The following is a 23500-nucleotide window of genomic DNA, read 5'->3' as shown; positions in this document are numbered from 1 at the left end:
GAAGATGTGATGAATATAACAGCACCGGTAGCAAGATGGAGAACACCAGGCTGTCACCAAAGGTGGGAAAGCTGACTTCCTGTCCATGTTGAAATGAAAGAGCCACCCTTCCAATCTCATCACCAAACCTCCTCGGCCATCTGGTACATGTCAAGTTATTTTAACAGCTACTGAGGATATGTATTGCAGATGTCTTTGATTCAATTCTTCCCAAAGTCAAAATGAAATTTTCAAATCTCTACATTGCCATTAATATTCATTATCTACCTGTAAAAAACTCTTACCTAAAAAAATAAATAAATAAAATAAATTAATTAATAAAAAAAAAAACCTTCAGATATTTGCACTTTGTTATTTAACATTGCCCAATTGAAAACCAACTCAGGAGACATGTGAAGTAATTTAGACTGTTTGAAATGGATTAGGAGTATGTTATGTTTTTTTTAGAGATCTGCTTACAGGCACACAGTGTTTTAGCATTACTCTGGTAAACTAGCTACGTATATCTACAACAGTGTTTTACAAGCTTTTTTGAGCCAAGGCACACTTTTTTTCACTGAAAAATCCCAAGGCACAGAACAAAGCAATTTTTTTTTTTTCAAAAGTCCATATTATTAATATATAGTCCATCAAATCCAAGCCTCTTAAATAGAAATCAGATATACACTAGAAGAAGGAATTTTATCAACTTTCTGTTTGAAAGAACACAGATCTGCTTTTTAGACCAATTAGGTGAAATTGGGTCATTTCTCAGGGCACACCTGATGATCTCTCATGTCACACGAGTGTGCCACGGCACAGTGGTTAAAAAACACTGATCTATAAGAGCACTGCTGCTTTTCTAAGCTGGAATGTAATTCATTCGTGTCTAGCCACATATCTCAAGTATAAGCTATATATTTGTATAAATATTATTTTTATATATACAATAGTCAGAATTAAAAAGGTGGGAGTCATAGACAAAGAACAGGGGTCTCATACTCCGATCCTCAAAGCCCACAATCTGGGAAGTTTTCATTATTTCCCTGCACATATGACTGAAATGAATGGCTCATTGTAAAGAAGTTGACAATATGCGGTTTTATCCATCTGATTTATTGCAGGTGTGTTGAACCAGGGAAATAATAAAAACCTCCTGGACTGCAGCCTTCGAGGACTGGAGCTTGAAACCCCAAACATAGAAGCTTTGAGATGCATGTGATCTTCATCTGATCCATCTATTGTTCACTGAAGCGTCATCAGAAATAGCCTCCATAGAAGAGAGTCTGTCAAGTAGCCATCCTGGAGAAAGAAGACAAAGAAGCAAGGTTGCAATGTTCCAAAAAGACTTGACTGAAAATCAGGAGCAACAGGTCTGCCTGAGGGATGAACATTACCAAAGCAGTGTGAGATAATCGGGACAAAGAACAAAACCAAAGGTACATAAGATCCAAAATAGAACTTTATAAGGTTCCCCAGGAAACTTAAAGAAGACCACTTAAAGAAATTACAGAAGAAAAGGAATTTTTCAGACTTTGTAGAAGAATAAAGGTGTCTGTCTCACATAACGGCTTCTTTTGACTTGTACAAACTCTGGTGTTGCTGTATGGTCAGTCATCCAGGTCATGGTAATGCTACTGTAAGAAAACTGGACTTCTGTTCTTGGTTGTTTAAGATGTTTCACTTCTCCTATAAGATTTATAAACCAGCAGGGTGGATGAGTGATGAAATCTAAATCCCCACTACTCCCTCAGGATTACAGAAACATTTTGAACGGTGGATAAAATACAGTTTTAAAAGGTCAAATTTCTTTCTGTTTGATTTCAGCACCATGGACAGAGGTACCCAGCGCAAATTGCCTCACAGGTGCTGGAAAGCAAAAGACTGCCATCCAGATCTGTCTTTTTACATGAAAAAGGCCCAAAATGTATCCAGAACAAAATTAAATGACACCACACACATTCCACGTCGCTCAGCTCAGTTTTCAGCTCACTGATGGCTTTATTGAAGCAATCTCAGGTTTACAAAGCCAGTCTTGCACTAGACATAAAGATCATGGTTGTTATTGGTGTGGCAACGTTACTTAATTACTCATTTGGACTCTTATTAATTAATACATACATTTAGTTTGGATAAAACTGTCTATTGTGACTTCTAAATAAACAATCTCACTTCTAAAAGTATTTAAGACTGAAGAAAATATTTCTTCTACTTGGTGTCAGTGTTAGATGTGCATATTTAAAAGCCTGTTTCCAGAACAGCTTTTTTTTCCAGGTGAAATCCCAGTTCACCCAGCTGCTGCTGTAACCCTCCTAATTCCACAAAACCTCAATGTGCTTCAGCATAAAGTTCTGAAATTATACAATCCATACCGCCTGTGCACATTGCTACTTTGAGCCCTGATAGTTGTTGTTTCAAGGGTTATTTGGTGTGTCAAACATATGCTAAACCTCAGGGACATGACACATGTGAAACACTTGGACTAACCTATAAATGTGCAGGAAAATTGTGTGCGTGTTTGTGTGGAAATGTATTCCGAAAAGAGGTTAGATGTATTGCAACGAGCCCAATAACCTCGTATGTAAACCTCGTCTTTTTGTAAAATAAATGTTGAAATTTGATTTTTCTTTCTTTTATCCAGTGTTCGCAGGGTTTATGCTATGGTCTCCTGAGCCAAACACACACACACACACACACACACACACACACACACACACACACATATATATATATATTGTTATGAGAATGGCTTATATATATATATAAGCCATTCTCATAACAAACCGCTGCACTGTTTAATGTTCGGGTTTTCTCAAACAAGAGATAAATCCTGAAAATGAACACAAAGCCCACGCTGGGAAACAGGTTCTATGACTACACTGAAGATTTTCTGGGTCACGGGGGCTTAGAAAAGTATTTGGGTGAAACCTGGAAGCATGCAAAGCTGGAATGCAGGGAAATCAACTCAACTAGATGCTGAATAAAAGAGAAATGAAATTCAGATACATTGGTTGTTGAAATGTTGGACATGGGCATATATACTGCCGATCTACACTCACAATGTGAGCTCCCTTTACATTTCACAGTCATGCGGAAAGTTTGAGAAGACGAAGCAGACGAGCAACCTTGCAGTAACAAATCCAGTTTATTTAGAATGGCAGTAAGTGGAGACAGCGGGGAAGTTTGGCCGGCAGGTGAAACAGCTGAGACACTGGAACAGCCGGTCGGCAGAGGAACGTCTGGACAAAGAGGAGCAAAATGTAAGATTCCCTTAAAACATATCCCACAGGACAAAAACCTGCTGCAGAGTGCAGACAATACCACTGATGTGCAAGCAACAATCTGGCAGAGGACTGTCATCACACCAGATCAGATATGCTGTAGCAAATGATGAGATAATAGTCAGGAAACTGCTTGTTAGTTAAATGCCAACGGTGGTTAGCACTGCCAAACCAGCAAGAAAGTTGTTGGTTTGAGCCTCGGCTGGGGGAGGTTTGAACGGTGGCCTTTCTGGGTGGAGTTTCACAGGGTACTCGGGCTTCCTCCCACCATCCAGACATGCATGTTGGCTTATTCAGTTAATATAATTTGTTCCAGTGAGTGTGACCCTTATTTGGACTTAGCAGTTAAGAAAATGAATGAATGAATCCAAATGATGATTTTACTTTTGGATGGGCAGTGTGGGATTTATAGACAGGACAGAAATCTACTGTATAGCACATGTATGAAATGAGAGTTGCTCACCACATCCTGGTGGCTCTGAATGCACCGAAGAGCATCAGCCCAGTTCATACTGCTATTAAGGCAGCCAACATAATGCTGGTCGACCATCAGCCTCAGCCCTTCAGGGCAAAGCTGATGGAGTTTGGTCATGATAGTGAGACAGAGAAGCATTCAGACCACTGGATACAGCCCCCTAGAGGTACCTTTCACTGGATAAAGGTGTGGATGAGTGGCCTCTTGGCTGTGTTTTGGCCTCTTTGTCAGGGACGGTTTTTGCTAGTGGCAATGTGGGCGACTGCCCAGGGTGCAAGCTATTTAGGGGCGCACGAGCAGCTTCAAACAAAAAAAAAAAACAACAAAAAAACGCCAGTGAAGCCAGTCAGTTCTCCAGACGAATACCTGACACTGGGCACGCTACTATCATGTCAACTTTCTGCTGAGATACATGGCTGCAGAAGTTGTGAGCAGGTTAGTCGCACTCTCAGAAGAAAAGCAAGGAGGGGGCGGTGGATAGACTGACCTCTTATGATCCCACACACACACACAACACACACTGCTGCTTCCAAATAAATTAGTTTTCATTCATAAAACTAACACATATGTCTGACTAAATGTTATGTGAACATGTTTATTAAGAAAGAAAACACTAATCTGCCTGTATCCTGTACACTATTTATTAGCTTCTTGTTAATATGTTGCTACTTCGCCACAGAAGATGACTACATTTGGTTTTTAGCTTTGCTGAAGCAACTATTAAAATTTGAGGTCATGCAGTTAATTTCACCAAAAGACTAGTTTGTGTTTGCAAGTAACTAAATAACATCTGTAATAAAGCATGAGCTGCATCACAATGAGCGCTCAGATGTCCGAGTGCAGAGCAGACAGAGTTTGATATTAACAATGCACAGAAAATTGCAGGATATCAAACATGTAATGTTTTGTGTAATAATTAGATAATTATCATTAGATAATTAGAGATCCAACACCTCTAACTCTTTCCCAATCCTCAGTGCTCACATTTTGCTTCAGAATGTAAAAAAAAAACAAAAAACACAGAAGTATTCACAGTCATAGAGTAAAACACATATTTTATTACATCACAGGATATTGAACGTTAAAAGATGACAGAAAGGAACGAAGATGACTTTCCAAGCATCATAAAATGCTCGATGAGTCCCTGGTCTGAGCTGAGATGTCACTGGCTGAGGATGAAGCGGTCGACCTTCATGAGATAGGCTGGTTTCAGATACTGTTGCAGTTCACTCTTCTTCACCCAAAGCAAAGGAGCGTTTGGTGCTTTGGGTGGCGGAACGGCGTCTGCTAGGATGGCTTTAAAAAAGAACACCTTTGTTCCAACTAAGCTCTGCGTCCGGACGGCTTTGGGCAGTTTGTACTTGTATACTCCGCAGGGGGCGTTGCCGAGGAAAGTGGCTTTGAGAGGAGCAGCTGTAAAGCAAGCAGACAAGTTGTGAGTTCACTCAGCTGGAGATGAAAGGTGAGCTGAAGATATTTATGTTTTCATCAAGTTCAAAACTGCAAATGAATTTTGTTGCATTAATCTTGGGTTATAAGTGTTTGACTGCTCCAATTAGTGTTATATCACCCCCAACCCCCCCAAACTCTGTCATCTTCTGCTGTGACAACAACACAGTTTTTAATCTAATCTCATGTCTGGCAGATCCCCATGGTCCCAGCTGGCTCAACATAAGAGCGAAATACCAACGCTGGCTTGTTAGAGATACTCTTCCCTTTGAGTCCAGCCATATTAAAAATGGATCAACTGCTGCTGCTGCGAGACACTTTAAATAAAGCCTTCGTCCAGATGCGGTGTGTTAATGTCAAGTGGAAATTCTTAATGTAAAGTGACTGATGGAGTATTATTGGTTCACTGGCAATGCTGTGAAATGGTTTAACGTTTATTTGAAGGCTTTGCAGCTTGTGCGCTTTGTCCAGCCGCAAGCAAAGAAAGTGACAGTTTTAAGCTAAATTATCTGTGATGCAAAATATCTGTACAAAGTCTGTGGAAATGTTTGCATCACAGGCTGAACGCGCAAATGAGTAGCAAGTAAGATGTTTTAATGGTTTTAACGCCACATGGATGTTGATAGTAAAGACGACTGAGCTTTACGACCTCAGATGGCATCAAACTTTAATGACTCTCGTAACAGAAGTAGGTCATTGTAACAGAGGGGATTGGGATATTCAGGGCATGAATAATAACTCAACACCCTCCCCTTGTCAACCGTTATGAAGTTGAGTTTGTGGGCAGACTGGTGGGAGACAGGTGTGTCCCACATTAGAAAAAAAGAGTAACAAAACCTGCCTGCACTGTCTTAAAGTGGTGTGACAAGAGGCTACCTGGTCAAAAGGGCTTACTGGAATGCAGTGTGTGGCTCGTTTAATTCATTTCTCATCATCATCAACTCAAAATAATGTGGGAGAAATAATCTCACCTAAAAAGAAAATAAAGTAAAACTATTCAGCTCTAAAGTAAATCTTGTTTCTCTCTAAATCAGGACTGTTCAAATGCATTGCCTGAGGGCCAAAACGGTCCAGCCAGAGGGTCCAATCTGACTGTCCCTGATTAAACCCTGATTTATACACGAGGGGGACGTTTTTAGATGTTTGATTTGAACATTTTGAAGGCAGGGTACAGACTTATATACACTGCCCACAAAAAGTTTGGGATATTTCATTTTCTGACATACAAAAAGATAAAGACACATAACTTTTTGTAAGTAGCTTGTTGTTTAGGTGTTTTTTAATTCATATCTTTCTTACTTAATGACCCGAGTATGGTTTGTAACATGAGGTGAGTCAGTTCAGGCGGTTAAGATGCTCCACAGAGGTGGAAATGTACACACATCTACGGTACATTAAATGAACTTCTAGTCCTTGACAAGTTATTTGATCACAATGTGAAATACTGGCTATGCATAAAGCACACAGCAGGCATATCCAAAACTGGTCTGTAAAGGTTGCTGTTCTGCAGGTTCTTCCTGCTTCAAATCACCGGACTTAAATTAAACTGATCCAACAGCCTATGGATTTCTGCACAATAACTCATTCATTTGAGTCATGTGTGGTGGAGCAGGGAAACAATCAAAATCTCCTGGGCTGTGGCACTTGAGGACCAGACCTGGACACCTGCAGCAGCCACTTAAAACCTGCAGTGTGACAACGCTGGGTTTCATGCTCTGCAAAGCTAAATTCAGTGTATTTGCGGTCAACAGGTTCAGATTGTTAGCCGAAGCGTCTGATCGCGTTCAGAAAGAACTAAGGTCCCACTGAAGGAACACTCTGAAATTAATTGGGTGTTAAGCTGTTGCAAGCGGTAAAAGTTACTTCTCGTTTTCTTTTCTAGGAGCTCCTCTTTTGTGAGCTCCAGGTGAAATAGCTGAGATGGTCCATAAAATTCAAAAAGCTTCACATAAATAGAAAAGATTCAACTAAACATTCAGCCCGAGCAGGAACATTTGCCATCTCTGATAAATATATCGGTTTATGTTGCTGAAATAAATGGTCAGCCCTGCTAAGAATTGGTGTTATTTCTTTTCCGTTAACATCATTTTCTGCCCGAGTGAACACATTCAAAGAAGGTGCTGAAGGGAAGACACGACTGGGACTGAAAGAAATGAAACAAAAAGGATCAATCTCTGTGGGATTCCTTCTTCTATTTTATTGTTAGACACATAACTAAATGAGCCTGTCAGCTGCAAATAAACTGAATTTTTACTTTATAGTGCTGCAAATTACGACATTGCTGTTAAGGAGTTTGCAAGTTATTGTCTTATGCTCAACTAATAACTATAATTTCTAATTTCAAATCAGATTTTTAAAGTCTCACAGTGACTAAAGTGTCCTGCACAAAGATTAACAAAACGTTTTTTTTTGTTTTTTTTTACAGAGATGGAAGAATTTATTCATAATAAAAATGGAGAAAAAACGCTTCAGACAAGCAACACATAAAGTTTAATTAACCAAACCGAGCTGATAATCAGATGCATGATCTGTAGTGCAGAGATGATCAGAGATTTACTACGATTCCTACATTCTGCTTTGAGGAAGAGACGCGTTACCATCAACAACGAGAAATGTTATTTCTTCAAGTGATTTTAGATTGGATGAAAAACACTTCAAAAATCTCTGTAGTTGAGCATCAACAAGATGACCTGCAAACTCCTTAACAGTGACGTCATCATTTGCTGCAACAAAGTAAAAGTGCAGTTAAGTTGCAGCCAGCTGACTCATTTTGTGTATTATGTGTCAAGCTATATATATATATATATATATATATATATATATATATATATATATATATATATATATATATATATATAGTATATCTTCCATTATATATCTTCCATTATATATAATATATAATAGAAGAAGAATGTCTGCAATTATTGTCAAACTTACTGCTGTAATAAGTTAAGGCTCAGTGAAATTAGAACAAATGTCCAACTTCCTGAAAAGTCAAAGTTCTTCCTGACTGCAGTAAAACCTGAAATCTGTCATTTCATAATTCATTTCAGCTTTTTCAGAGGAAATCATTCTCAGTGTCTTCGCTGACCAACGTCAGGGCATTTTGGATCCAATGGTTTGTGGCGACGATCTCAAAAAAAGGTGGAGGAGTCCTGTTGATCTGTATGCCATCAGTCGGGCTTTGAATTAATTTTAATCATTTGTGAACTGGTGAAACTGCAGCAGCTGCTTAAACAAATCCGTCTTCATTCTTAATCAAAAGGAGGTTTCTGTGGTTGTCGCCTGATGCTTCTCAACTTGTTCATGAACCTGTGCTGTTTAAGCTGAATGAGTTCTGGTGGTCTCTGGCTGATGATATTAAATGTCTCTTCCGTTTCCCCAACACAGATCTCTGCATCTGCGGTAGCTAGTTTATATACGTCACCCCTTCCATGAACACGTTTCCATCACTGAGGCTGACTTTTTCACCTTTCACTGATGACAGCCTGGATAGTCTCTCATCTTTGACACTGTACATCAGAGGTGTCTAAAGTTGATTTTTGAGGGCCACAGTCCTGCTGGTTTTCCATATATGCCTGTTTTAACACACCTGACTCAAAGTAAATGGCACAAGTTCTGCACAAGGACTCATTAATTTGAGTCAGGTGTGTTGCAGCAGGGATACATTGAAAACCTTCAGAACTGTGACCCACTAAGACCAGAACTGGACAAGCTCCGGTAGATCCAGATGACATTCTTTTACCCAAAAGCAGCTGAAATATCAACGACATGTGCTCTGTTTTTCTTTCCATCCCGGCTCAGCTTGTTACCTGAGACCATGCAGCGTTTCTATGAAGAGTTGAAATAAGCCTCCTTCCTTACTTCATAATTTCAGGTTACATTTTGTACAAGCGGCAGTGACTTTGTTAAATGAAAATATCTTTCCAAGGAGCTCCTGAGTCCATGTTGTTACACTGATCATTGCAGCATGTCTGTTACTTATGCAGAGCTTCCTGAACGTTACACTGTATATCAGAACTTTGACTGTGTTTTCCACATATGACCACAAGACATTTCTCCAGAGCTTCCTATTGGTTTACACTAGGGATGGAAACATCTAATTGAAAAACTGAATTCTTTGTTTCAGTTTGAAAATTGATTGTTTTTTTTGTTAAAAAAAAAATCTTTTTTTTTTTTTTTTCAAATAAATACAAATAATCCATTATAAAATGATTGAAATTTTTATTGTTTTTATTTATCTTTTTACTTTTCTTCTTGGGCATTATAGCAGCAGAATGAAGAGCTGGCTACTCTGTTGTCCTCAACAATCAAGAAAAATGACAGGCAAAAGAAAAATTTTTGTACATTTATATTTTTGTTAATCTACAAATCTGCACCAAAAAATCGCAATCAAATCAAATCGGGACAAAAGCATATTGTCACAGCCCTAGTTTACACACGTGTTTATTTTGCTTGTGTTTTTCCCCAGTGCCCTGGGCTGAACCCGCAATGCCTTCAAAGTTGTAGTCTGCTTCTTGTATTTAGTTCGCTTGAAGCAGACCGAGACCTACGTTTGCAGGTGGACCAGAGTTAATTTCTTGGATCAGAATCAGAGTTTCTTTGCACGTGCATATCTCCCTAAAGGAGTGGACTTTCCATCAAACAAACTAAGAATCAAATCAGAAGTGCAGGTGTGCATCCAACCCTGCTGGCATTTGAGAAAATTTTTGTTTTTTAATTATACTTACTAAATCCCTTTTCAAGTAACAATTTTCTCTTTTTTATTCAATCATTACTTAGAGCATGTACCTTTTCACTTCTTTTTGGGGCTTTTCTTCGCCATAAATGTTTCAAGTTTGATTCAAAGCATTTGTAAACATCAACTTGGTATGTGGAAATGATAATGGCTGTTTCATAGTTCATCTCCTCACATTACATCCATTTTATAATGTTTCCATTCTAAAAAAAAGACAATACGTATATATATATATATATATATATATATATATACACATACATACATATATATATATATATATATATATATATATATATATATATATATATATATATATATATATATATATATATATATATATATATATATATATATATGTATGTATGTATGTGTATATATATATATATATATATATATATATACATACATATATATATGTATGTGTATATATATATATATATATATATATATATATATATATATATATATATATACACATACATATATATATGTATGTGTAGATATATAGATATATATATATATATATATATATATATATATATATATATATATACACATACATATATATATATATATATGTATGTATGTATGTATGTATGTATGTATATATATATATATATATATATATATATATATATATACATATACACACACATATATATTTTATACATATATATATATACACTATTCACAAAAAGTTAGGGATATTCAGCTTTTGGGTGAAATTTCACAACAAGCCTAAAATGCATTCAAACCTGTACAGGTGAACTTAATGTGATCTTCTCTAAGCTTTTAAATGCACATGTCCAACTGTTAAATGTTTCAATAAATTTTGCACAAGTTGCTGTTCTCTAACAAGGAGCTTAACGGCAAAAATTACGGCAGGTGTGTGATCCTTGAATTGACCAATAAATGTCCTGGTTCAATTAGAGCTGGTGTTTAAACAGTTGTCCTCATCATGCTGTTCACATTTTGACATCATGAGACCAAGACGACACCTAACAATGGAACAACAGTCCCTTGCCATTGCGATGCTTCAAACAGGACGTTCTCAGACAGAAGTGGCCACTGAGCTTGGAGTGTCACAGAGTGTCATCAGCAGGTTGCAACAAAGATATGGAGAGACTGGAAGAGTCACAGAAAGGCCTAGAAGTGGACGTCCTTTGGCCACATCCCGTGCTGATGACCGCTACATTGTGAACACTGCCCTGAGAAACCGGATGATGAATGCCACTCAACTCCAGGCACGTTTAAGAGAGGTGAGAGGCACCCAAGTGTCACGTCAGATCATTTGAAACCGTTTCCATCAGCGTGGTCTGCGTGCTCGACGACCTGCACGGGTACCTGACCACACCACCAGGCACAGGCATCATCGTCTTGCATGGGCCAGGGAGCATTTACGCTGGACGAGGAACCAGTGGGCCTCAGTGCTGTTCTCTGATGAAAGTCGATTCACACTGAGCAGAAATGATGGCCGGCAACGATGTTGGAGACGTCAGGGAGAGCGCTATGCATCAGCCACTGTTGTCACCAGGCCAGCTTTTGGTGGTGGCGGTGTTACAGTGTGGGCAGGGGTGTCCACTTGGTACAGAACTGCCCTACACTTTGTGAATGGTACAGTGACAAGCCCATACTACCTGAATAACATCATTAATCCAGTGATTGTGCCCCTACATGAACAGCACAGGCCTAATTTCATCTTCATGGACGACAATGCTCCTGCTCATCGAGGCCGCATCATCAGGGAACGGCTGTTGGAGACTGGTGTACCTCAAATGGAATGGCCTGCACTCTCTCCAGACCTGAATCCCATTGAAAACCTGTGGGATCAGCTGAGCCGTCGTGTAGAGGCTCGAAACCCAGCACCCCAGAACCTCAATGACCTGAGGGCTGCCCTTCAAGAAGAGTGGGATGCCATGCCTCAGCAGGCAATAAGTTGCCTTGTGAACAGCATGAGACGTCGTTGTCAAGCTGTAATTGATGCTCATGGGCACATGGCGAGATATTGAGACGTTCACATTTTTTGTTGTGGTGTAACTACCATTGTTGTTACTTTTATGATATTATATTACTGTAGCATGAACATATTGCATTTTCCATAAATTTCACCTGAAAGCCAAATATCCCTAACTTTTTGTGTATGTATATATATATATATATATATATATATATATATATATATATATATATATATATACGCACACATACATATATATGACATATAAAAATATATATATATATATATATATATATATATATATATATATATATAGAGAGAGAGAGAGAGAGAGAAACAAGATGAGGATACAGATCTAAAATTTAAAATCAGTCTGAATAAATTTAACGCTCAGCAGTTTAGTATTAACAATAGAAACTTGTATTACCTGGGAGGGAGGCGAGGGCTCTTTCAGCGGTCTGTCGCAACGTTTCTCCCTCCTTCCAGGGAGCCTGAGGCAGCAGCCACAGCTTCTCGCCACCCACCTGCTGCTCAGCTAGAAGAACAAGCGAATCAGCCAGGCAGCGCTCCACAGAGGTCAGGTCCTTATCTACATCAACTATACGGGACAAAGGCAAAAAGACAGGAGACAGGACTGTCAGCTGTGTCTATACAAACTTTGAAAATGTCACAGGGAGAAATGTGGAAATTGAGAGATTTTGAATGTCAAAAGGTCTTGACCTCTCTGATAATTTAACTTAAACCCAGATCTTTGAAATCCCTTTACATTATCTCATTTGTTGATGTTCTGTTTTTTTTCTTGTTTGTTAAAGCACATTAAATGTTGGATAAAATATGCATTTATAAAGTGTCTTCATAGTGCATATAGTCATTTGCCTACACTAACCTCTAGTCCTCGGTGCCGGCTCAAAGCTCTTCAACTTCTGTTCCCATGTGTCTTCCAAGTCCTGAGTCAACATGATCTCTTGGTCACCTTGGTTCTCCTCCTCATCCGAGTCGTAGTCCCCTGACTGCCTACGGTTCATCCTCTCTGTATCCTCCAACAATTGCAGCTCATGGTCCGACAGCAGGCTTTTCTCCAGCTCCATCTGAAATTAGGTGAGAGCTCTTTTTCAGCCTCAAATATGTCCTCAAATCTGGGGACTTCTGTTGAGTTATGCGCTTAATGTGATAGAACGGCATGGCTAACAAAACCGCCTCATCCTATGCCCAAAACGCAAGCGAACATCACAATGCTGCCACTGTCTTGATTTTACACAACAAAAAGAAAAATAAACTGTACTAACCTAAAACATACTAAAATCTTACATCTATGCAAACTGTACAACTACATCACTGGTTGATTCCCCTTGTATTATACTGTTTAATTTCTTTGTTGTTGTTCCTTTTTAATGATCATCTTCATGATTACACTTTGTAAAAACTAACCCATGTGATAAGGTTCCGAAAACTTAAAAAAATAATAATAATCACAATATACTTAGGTAGGCTGATCATCATCTTTTATGCCCTGATTTTTTTAAATAAGATGTTGAATTGTGCTACATTAAACCAATTGCCAAGCAAAGATTACAAAAATCCTTTGCTGTCTTAATATCAGTTTATCTGTCTCACAATTTGTCACAGAGCCATTCAACATTAAAAGCAGCTTATTTCTTAGTCTTCAGTGTGGCAGAAACTGAACTCAGATATATATTTTTCTTATGAAGAGCATTATATTTATAGTTGTGCCTCGAATAAACACAAATTCATGACATTCGGTGGTATTCACTACCTTTTTGGAGGAATATGTCTACCAATCATCATCCAGATATATTTTTCATTTTTATGTACGAAATCACCACATATATTTTTCATATTTATGTACTAAATCACCAGATATATTTTTCATATTTATGTACTAAATCACCAGAAATATTTTTCATTTTTATGAACTAAATCACCACATATATTTTTCATATTTATGTACTAAATCACCAGATATATTTTTCATATTTATGTACTAAATCACCAGAAATATTTTTCATTTTTATGAACTAAATCACCACATATATTTTTCATATTTATGTACTAAATCACCAGATATATTTTTCATATTTATGTACTAAATCACCAGAAATATTTTTCATTTTTATGAACTAAATCATCAGATATATTTTTCGTATTTATGTACTAAATCACCAGATATATTTTTCATTTTTCTGTACTAAATTACGAGATATATTTTTATATTTCTGTATTAAATCACCTGCTGCATCATCTGTTTGAACTGCTGCTCTATCGGACTGAAGTCTGCTGAAATGACAGGAAGCCTCTGCAAGCACACCGCCGCCGTCAAAGTCCAAGGAGAACTCGCTCTTTCAGCTACTGTTTTATACTCGTGAGTTGCCCGACAAACAGGACCGATTGAAAACTTTCGACATGCCACATTTCGGACCGGTGTTCTGCTAGAGTAAGACAAAAACTGTAACAAGGAACGCCTCGCCATCCTCTCACAGGGCACAGCCATTTTCTTGTGGTACGTTCAATGTTTAAAGTAAAAAATCGGTATGCTGGCACTGCATGTTACTTCATTTGAAAGAAAAATTTCGAATTAAGTGATTTGAATATATTGATATCCAAAAATGATTGCTCTTTGTGCTTGAAATAAAACTATTTGTAGTTGATATTTTATATCAATTAAACAAATTGTTGCTTTGGGATTCAAGCAGCTAATTTATAATCAATTGTCGTATTTTCGGACTTTTTGAACGTTGCACGGTTGTCAAGGGACTACCCACAATTCCGTGCAGTATAAAGGACAGTCTATTCTGAAAAAAACAACGGGGATAGCACATATGTTCGTTTAACGTAATGAATAATAAACTAGTATTGTACGCTAAAAACAAATATTTGTAATTTAATAAAAATGTTACGTGTTATTCGATCCACGAGGGGTGAATGAATACTTTATTTTAACTAAATGTTTTCTAACCATTCCACCCCTCAACATGTTAGTGGTCTAGTCTGGATCGCAGCTCCTTCAATGTCACGTTGTTGTACATAACATTGTTAAGACTAACGATTAGTTCTGTAATGAACATTTAAAATATGTATAAATACAGCTGTACGTTAGTTAGTTCTCTTAGCAATGCTTGTCGATATCTGGTTGCCTCGGTAAATACAACAGGGGTCTCTCTGTGAGTGATTTATGGATTGCATGTCTTGTTATCTATGATTGAGTTTATATAATGTATTTAATCAAATGCTACAATATTCCTATTTGACACGACAGGTACAAAAACTAGTTAAAAGCTTGGTATATTCCTGTAATAAATTTAATCCGTGTTTACATATTCAGGTATGGGAGCAGAGTAGTTTCGTTGCAGCGAGCTATATGTAGCAGTTCTGTCAGACATCAGGAGGCAGAAGCGTCTGAAGCAAACTTTGGGAAAGACTTCAGGTCAGACCATCCCTGTACACATGCACATACATTTCTCGTTTTCCCTGGTACTATTGTAGTATTTCATTATTGCAATTATGCACATTATCTAGCGGTATTTAAATGAAATGTTTGAATCTTTCAGCCATTTTCCCCCTCCGCCGGGTCAGGACAGCGCACTGAGATGGGCTGGGAAGAAGTTTGAGGAGTTACCTATTGTTCACGTTAAAGCTACGTACAACAAGTAAGTGGGACATGCAAAGTGAAATATTCCAGCTGTAAATTTGCCCAGCTAAACTGGGTTTTGGGTGCCATTTTGAGCAGTAATAGTCAGGGCCGGATTAAAAGTGCACGGTGGACCACCGAGGACCTGGGCCCAGAGTATTCCACCGCAACATTGTGAAGATTGTGAATGATACACTATGAAACAACATTTCTAACATCTCTCAACCAGTGGTATCAGTAGCAGTAAACTAGACACTGTGGTGTAACTATCTGGCTTTTATGTACATTTTGTTTCATGTCCAAACTGCTGGTGTTTGCCCTGGCCCATGCCACCTGCGCCCATAATGTCCATTGGATAACCTGGCCTTGGTAATAGTGTTGATCTGTAGGAAATACAACCTAGAGACTCCAGGTCTTAATTAACACAATATCACGTGGCTTTGTCTGATTAGTGGGTGAAGGAGGATTATGTACATACATAAATTCTGATATGAAAGCTTGATGTTTTATGTTACTATTATGGGACCAAAAACCTTACTCTTATTTACTTTTGTATTACTTAAGATGGAGAAGAAATGCTTATAAGGCCAGACCTCTGCCAGATCCCCCCCCCCCCCCCCCCTCTCGATCTCTCTCTCTCTCTCTCTCTCTCTCTCTCTCTCTCTCTCTCTCTCTCTCTCTCTCTCTCTCACACACACACACACAAAAAGATTCCCATGTCTGTCTAAACTTTCTCTGCGGCAACTGAATATGGAAGAATACAGAGCATTGTGTCGCCCAGGACTCAGAATAACAGGAGATAGATAACAGTAAGGCCTTGGAGATAACAGGAAAATAGATATGATTGACCATTGAATGCACGATTCAGTGTTACAGGGGAAAGGAAGACAATTCCATATATGGTCATGCGGTGTGTGTGTATGTAGAGAACTTTTTGTGGGAACATTTATCCAACTGTATGTATCGCTCCACCTATAATGATTTAATAAAAACAGCCTGTTGAAGAGAGGAGGCAGAGTCCTGCTGCAGATCCTAGGGTGTAGGGAGCTGCACGGGGCTCTCCCTTTGCAAAGGCGAAATATACCGAAGGTACCGTCTGATTTTCTTCGTCCAGCATCCAGCGAGCCCTGAACCTTGGAGAAGGCTGAGGATTGATTTCAGCGCTTCAACATGAGCCTGTCCAGTAACAGTATTTAAATTCCTGTTTGTTGTGATCAAGTTACCGTGTTCTGTCCCACTCCAGCACACACATCCAGCTAACAGACAGTACGGGGCAGTCTATTGTGAGGACGTCATGTGGAACAGAAGGCTTCAAGAACATCAAGAAGTCGACTCCCATCGCTGCTCAGACTGCTGGCATCTCTGCCGCATCTGTGAGTAGACAGCTCATGTTTTTGTTGCTCAGGATAAGTAGGGCTGTTTACTGTAGTATTTGTTGTAAAGAACAGTTTCTAAAATGGCTCAAATTTATGATTTTATTTTAATCTGATCTATCAAGGCCATAGGTCAACAGATGAGGGTTTTTCCAATCTTCCTCAATCAGGCACCTTCTTCAGTGCAGTTGGTACCTGAACTGGAACTCTGGTTTTTGTGATATTGTGGTTCAGAATATTGTACTTTCTGTCCTTTAGCCTTTAGTTTTATATTTGATTGGTCAACATTTCATATTTTACAAAATTTAAAAAAAAAACAAAACAAAAACAAAACAGGCAGATCTTTTAAATGATGTAACCATGTTCTGACTGTGTCGGACCTTCCTGAAGTCAGGTGAATTTTGCTGTTTGTGTTTATGTCCATACAGAAAGCCACAGCAAAGGGAGTCACATTTGTCCGTGTTGTGATCAGAGGTCTTGGTCCTGGACGTCTGGTGAGTGGCTTCAAAACCTTTGCTAATCTTTGATGTTGTTGCTCTTAAAAAGATAAATTAGTTTTGATATTTACCTCTATTTTCCAGCTCAAATTATCACCATGTGTATTTGTTTTGCCTGAAGTTTATTCAATAATAAAAGGCCTATTAAAGAAGCTCATTTGAATAAATAGAACCAAACATTTGTGGCACTTTATTGTGATAAATGACTAAGGTTATTGATTATTTGAATGTAAATTGGCAGCCGCTTTTTTCAGCTGTACTCAACACTGTTGTATATTTAGGCCATTTTTCCCTTTTTTTTTTTTTTTTTGTTCAAATTTGGTAATTTACCACCAAGTTTCAGCTTATTTTATATATTTATTTGGCTGAAGATGCAAAAAAAAAAACCAAATGCATAGGAAGGACCAAAACTTTGCTATTAATTACATTCTTCAGTTACATCGACTTAACCTGAGAAATCTAAAAATGGCTGATTAATTTCCTTAATTACAGCCAACAGAGCTCACAAACAACAGGCAGGTTTTATGAAAAGTGTCGGGGGGAACCTCACAGGGAAAACATCATCTCTCTACTTTCTTAAGCTTCCCAAATCCATCTACAGTATTTCAGGTGGGTGAGAGGTGGTGTGTCAATTTCAGACCAAAAAGGCTTCCCAGTGAACAGAATGGGGATCCAGCGTTTGGTAGTTGGGCAGTAAGATGCTATGAGAGGTGCCGTCAGAGGATGTGGGTTCACTGTGCTATGTCAGAACACAACAGGGGGATCAAATATTTCTGTCCGATAAACTGGTAAATGAGAAGATGCTGATAAGTGTTTACATCTGGTGCTGCAGTCAGCTCCGCGAGTAGTGTGTACATCAAAACATGTGTAGGACATGCTAAAGAGAGAATGTGAAAAGAATATGAACATAAATGCAAACATCAAATTTTCATCCTTTGAATTAATATTGTGTAGTGATTTAAACTTATTTACATCTCTGTGTTTTTACCTCTAAAACCTTTAACAAAATAAAAAACATGCACTTCACACGAATGAGCACTCTCAGGGTGCACAGTGGACTGGCTGCAGTTATTTTGCTTTGATTCATAGCCCGATTGGACATCTGAAGTTACACATTTAAAGAGCAAATTCTTGGTTTGAGTTTGTCTGTAGATATGCGACGCACCAGTTTTCAACAAGCTAGTTTCCAGAAAGTTCAGAGTTTGCATGACGGAAGATGGCTGTGAGTTTTCTTGCAGTGCAGAATCTAACCTGTGAACAGGACTTGAAAGTTAGGAGTTATGTGAATGAATAACCTGGATATATTTTAAAACCATTGCATCAGGAATTTTTACATGTAATCACATAATTTAGGCCCAGCCAACCAATATTCATTAAATAAATATAATAAATATAGATATAATGTGATCAAATGTGGGATTTCCAGCCTGTTTGCTTCTTTTCATATTGAATGTTTTTTGTTTTCTATGGGGGGGGCTTGATATTTATTTTTTGCTGATCCAACATGTACAACCTTTATTGACACATAATGAAATAGCTGGTCTTTATCGGATGTGCTTGTACATTAACATTTTAGATAAATATAACATTAGGATCACAGAATAATTACATGAAAGCAAAACTACATCCTGTTCTCTTGTTGATCTCAGCATAGCTGATCTTTGCTAGCAAACCTGTCACTAATTAATTTCAATCATTTTGTAATGAGGATAATTAAAGGAGCCAGACAGTTACCTTATTGACTGTCTTTCTGTTGCACAGTCTGCAATCAAAGGCTTGACGATGGGAGGCCTGCAGGTGGTGTCGATCACTGACAACACCCCCGTACCGCACAATGGATGTCGCCCACGTAAAGCCAGAAGGATGTGATGTCTGAGTGGCAGAAAGCTTGGCAACAGGAGGACGCTGTTAAGATGTGTTATGCTAATAAAATGTTGTTTTGTGTAACTTCTCTGGCTCAGAACTGACCTCATGTAATGTTTTGGGGTTTTCTTTTTTCGGGGGAATAATTACAGATGGAGTTTTTATTGACCAGAGAACAGGTGTCTCAGTCATCTGCTGCTCATGATGACACTTGAAGTTGACCAATTTTTGGAAAACCAAAAAAAATCAAAGGTCCTGTGCATATTTTTTATATGGCAGTCTACATTTAAAAATCACATTTTTTTAGGATTGAAAATGCTTGCACTTGTTTTACTAAATGAACACATCTCTTTTGAATTTGATCTTCAAACACAGGTGTTACCATTGTATTACGAGGCTAAATATTTCCATGATATTGCCCACTAGAGGGAGTTCTGCGTACGTATGTGGAGTTCTAACAACTTCAGTGAGTTTTTGTCTATGTAACTAAATCCCTTCTGTAATATTAAAAAGCTGAGAACGCTCCCACGTTGGATGGTAGTAAATGTCATTAATTTTAGATCTTAACATATAGCCTGAAGCTTTTTTTCTGGAATTGGGATATTCTGTGAGGTTTTCACCCAACAGTCCACAAGAGAAAGTTTGTGCCGATACAGAGCTCCAAGGCCAAGTTGTTTCAGATGTCTGTTTTCATCTTTCTTTCTCATTCATCTCTGGGTAAGTATTTACGGATGGTCAGTGCACCGCAGTAGCTCCAGAGCCAAGTCACCCTCAAGCTCCTGAAAACAGTCTTGGTGTGTTCAATTCTGGGTGCTGTTAAATACAATAACTCAATAACTTCTTTTTACCTGTAATGGCCAAACATATAATTAAAAAAAAAAAAAAAATCCTATGATCATATTCCTGCATCAAGACACCCGGATCAAATTAAATTAAATAGCCCACCAAGTTCTGCGCAAAGACTCATATGAGTCAGGTGTTTTGAAGCAGGGATACATAGAAAAACTGCTGGAATGCGGCTTTGATAAGTCCAAGATGAGTAGATCTGTCCTATGCAGAGCTCATATGCATGTTTTTGACCCAGGATGTTCAAAAGTTGGTCCTTGAGAGCCACAGTCCTGCAGATTTTTGAGATATCCTTGTTCTAACTAGGGTTTCCATCCGTTCCATAAAATACCGAATTGTCCTACAAATAAATGTTGTGCCCCTGATTGAACCAATGTGAGATGCACTTTGTTCTGCATTTTCATAACTTTGCAACAGCCTACACTTGTCAGTCACACACATCATCACTAAATCTAAAAATAATTTACAAAGTAAAACAGAAAATACGACAGCCAGCAAAAATATCTGTTTGGGCAGAATGTGCGCAGGCCACGCCCCCTCCACTCTGCACCTGGGTATTTTACACTGTTTTAATGCAAAACTATTGTAGTGGCAAATTGTGGCCCCTTTGGGTTGACATACATTGTGCCTGCCATACATTTTAAGGTAGCATGGAGAGTGTGAGGCCCTTTGCAAAATTGAAATGCGATGTTCATCTTAACAAGGAGTTTTGCAGAAGGTCTGGTCCAGACCACTTAATGAGTGGTTCCTGCCACTGGGTGGCATTTAAATATGTGATCCTTACTGTGGTCTAAGACTCATCACCACAGAGCTACTTTTTTTCTTTAAGTTTTGCTCTCTCTATAAGACTAAACTGAGAATGTTCTAGTAAACATGGTGAAACGAAAATACTGTAATGTCCAATAGGACGCGTTGGAAAAATGGAGGAAGTAATACTCTGTAACATTAGAAAGACAGCTGTTGTGCAACAAAGACAAGCTTAAACCGACACACGAGAAACCACACAGGAGACAAACCATTCAGTTGTGGTGAATGTAGAAGATTTAGTCAAAACAAGTCTAAACCAACACATGAGAATCCACACAGGAGCAAGACCATTTTCCTGTGAGGTTTATGGCAAATTATTCAGGTGGCGTAATATGTTAAACCTGTGAGGTTTATGGCAAATTATTCAGGTGGCGTAATATGTTAAAAGGACACATGCATGTTCACATAAAATAGAAACTGCACAAATGCAGGATTTTCCTGCAACTATGTAAAAAAATGTGTTGTTCAAATTGTAGTCATGTGCTGGTTAGAACTTCATATTGGTTGTCCGTGATAGTTTCTTAAGAAAGAAATAATCAGAAAGCGTAGCTGCAGGATGTGTTTTACATTTGACTTGTGGTGCTTTAATAGTCTCTGAATGTACTGTCATATCTACTCAAGTGTTTCACATAATAAAACAGTTTACATCAAATAGATAAAACACACACATCCACAGTCCCCTTACACCCACCCACAACCACCCTCACCCGTGCCCTATTAACCCTTATAACAGTTAAAAGAAGACGAATGGTCAGGTACATGTGCACCAGATAAGGAAACGATATCCCCCTTGTAATATAAATACTGTGTATTTATATTCATTTGCACACATATACAATCACACTTATCAGTGTGAATGTGATTCATCATATTTAATGTAAATGCCCATTGGCCATTTACAGTTTTCAGATCCAGTTCTTTAATAGAAATTTTGCTGTTATTACAGAAGAGCAAGTGTGAATGCGATGTTCAAGTTCAAGTGTGAAGATGTCACTGAAATTAGTGGCAGCACATTCCAGCAGTTAGCAGATGTGCACCATTTTTCCAATCTGATAAAGTATAAAAGAAATCCAAAGAAAACATTTTTGAAGTGATGAAAGCTGTAGAGAGAGAGAGAGAGGAAAAATTTCTTGAAGAATAAAATGTGGAAGGAGGTTATAAGTTGTATTGTGCAGAAAAATTTGGTGAAATGTTTTTAGACTTTTTAGATTTTTAGATTCAAATCTACAACATCCAGCATGAGGGTCCATTCTCATCACCACTGGCCCACCATTCAGCCCACATATACATGTGTGGAAAAAGGCTAAACTTTTCTGTTGAAAAGAGGATGTTCAAGGCACTGGCAGAACTACTGAAAAGTTTTGCTATTGGCATAAAAATGCCTTTTTAGAACTTCCATCAGCGTGTAATCAGCAGGATTGAAAAGCCCCATGGACTGAAAAGCGCGGAGTTTCTTTAAATTTCTGGTCTTAGAGTGCCATCTAGTGGCCATGTAAAGAAACAATAGTACCCATTAATGGGTACTATTATTATAATAGTACCCATTAATGTGTAATATTAGGTGGTACTGAGCTGATTTCTTTTTTCAAACAGTAACAGATCCAGTAAAGCATGCTAGGATTTTCCAACCACCAATGCCTAACAGGCTACATTAGTTTACATAAATTACATTAATTTGCTATTTTTTCTGTAGGTTACTAGTTGCAGCGCAATAAATATGTTGTTTGTAGTTTTAAGGAAAATAAACTAAATCAAGTAAACAAGTTGCACCATGAATTTATGTAAAACTTGCTGCTTTCTAATCAGCACAGGGTTACAACTAGGAGCATCTCTATGTGAACATGGCTGTTGTGAGATACTGCCAAGGTGATACAAAACTATATACAATCATAACGGAATAATTTAATACTTACATTTATACAAATGAATCCCCTCCTGGACCGGCGTTAATCGCAGCCATTATTCACCTGGTAAACTGATGGAAAGTGCATCCTCTTCTGCTATGACAACAAAAGGACACCAATTTAGTGCACAAAGAGTCCATTATTCCTCACTACATTTATGGGTGGGGTTAAAGTTACATCCAGTTGTTTTTTTTTTGTTTTTTGTTTTTTTTTTTTGCATAAAAGTCAGTGTAAACGCACCACACAGTGAAACATAGTGCATGAAGTAGTGTTTGTGCGCTAATTAAGACACACCCTATGTGTGCAGTCTGGCATATCCCCATCCCTTGTACACCAATGTGTTCTTGTGTACCGGTGCTCAAAATGGACCAGTTGCTGAGCTGCATTTTTTTATTTGTTCAATCACAGGAAATGATTAGCAAATTTGACAAAAACCTGACAACTTCAAATTTTTACATGTTTCAAAGACCAAAAGTCATAGCACAAATCTCCTGAATGAGCTGAAGAGTTTGACATTTGAATGGTTGAAGTGAGGCAAAAGGTGTGGTAAGACTAGAGTTTCAAACATTTTGCAGGACAGATAACTGTTTTATTTGAAGCATTTTAGGAATAACTTAATTAGTGTAAATGCAATTCATCGCATTTGTGCCACTTCAACCTATGAAATATTAAACTCTTCAGT

At 38.1% G+C, this 23500-nt stretch overlaps 2 protein-coding genes across 3 annotated transcripts; one reads left to right on the top strand and one right to left on the bottom strand.

Annotated features, from left to right (window-relative positions):
* Positions 1-4808: 4808 nt before the first annotated feature.
* Positions 4809-14391, bottom strand: mrpl46 (mitochondrial ribosomal protein L46; the record flags this gene model as incomplete). Its single annotated transcript, XM_079245996.1, has 4 exons — positions 4809-5148; positions 12310-12480; positions 12769-12970; positions 14131-14391. The coding sequence occupies 4 exons, from the start codon at positions 14389-14391 to the stop codon at positions 4898-4900; spliced, it is 885 nt and encodes a 294-aa protein (XP_079102122.1). The 3' UTR covers positions 4809-4897.
* A 493-nt stretch (positions 14392-14884) lies between these two features.
* Positions 14885-19901, top strand: mrps11 (mitochondrial ribosomal protein S11). Of its 2 annotated transcripts, none has more exons than XM_079241853.1 (6): positions 14885-15061; positions 15223-15324; positions 15449-15547; positions 16772-16901; positions 17330-17395; positions 19160-19898. In XM_079241853.1, the coding sequence occupies exons 1-6, from the start codon at positions 14973-14975 to the stop codon at positions 19265-19267; spliced, it is 594 nt and encodes a 197-aa protein (XP_079097979.1). In that variant the 5' UTR covers positions 14885-14972; the 3' UTR covers positions 19268-19898. The 2 variants fall into 2 exon arrangements, with proteins under 2 accessions (XP_079097979.1, XP_079097980.1); XM_079241854.1 differs by having other exon boundaries at positions 14889-15038; positions 19160-19901.
* Positions 19902-23500: the final 3599 nt, after the last annotated feature.

Source organism: Telmatherina bonti, assembly GCF_933228915.1.
Source record: "Telmatherina bonti genome assembly, chromosome: 1".
Classification (NCBI taxonomy): domain Eukaryota; kingdom Metazoa; phylum Chordata; class Actinopteri; order Atheriniformes; family Telmatherinidae; genus Telmatherina; species Telmatherina bonti.
This window is presented reverse-complemented; position numbering and strand designations above follow the sequence as displayed.

Bases quoted from the DNA above. Each gene is read 5' to 3' on its own strand.
- mrps11 (XM_079241853.1), top strand. From the start codon at position 14,973: ATGTATAAATACAGCTGTACGTTAGTTAGTTCTCTTAGCAATGCTTGT. The intron at 15,325-15,448 runs GTCAGACCATCC...TGAATCTTTCAG, and splicing joins AACTTTGGGAAAGACTTCAG to CCATTTTCCCCCTCCGCCGG. The intron at 17,396-19,159 runs GTGAGTGGCTTC...TCTGTTGCACAG, and splicing joins GTCTTGGTCCTGGACGTCTG to TCTGCAATCAAAGGCTTGAC.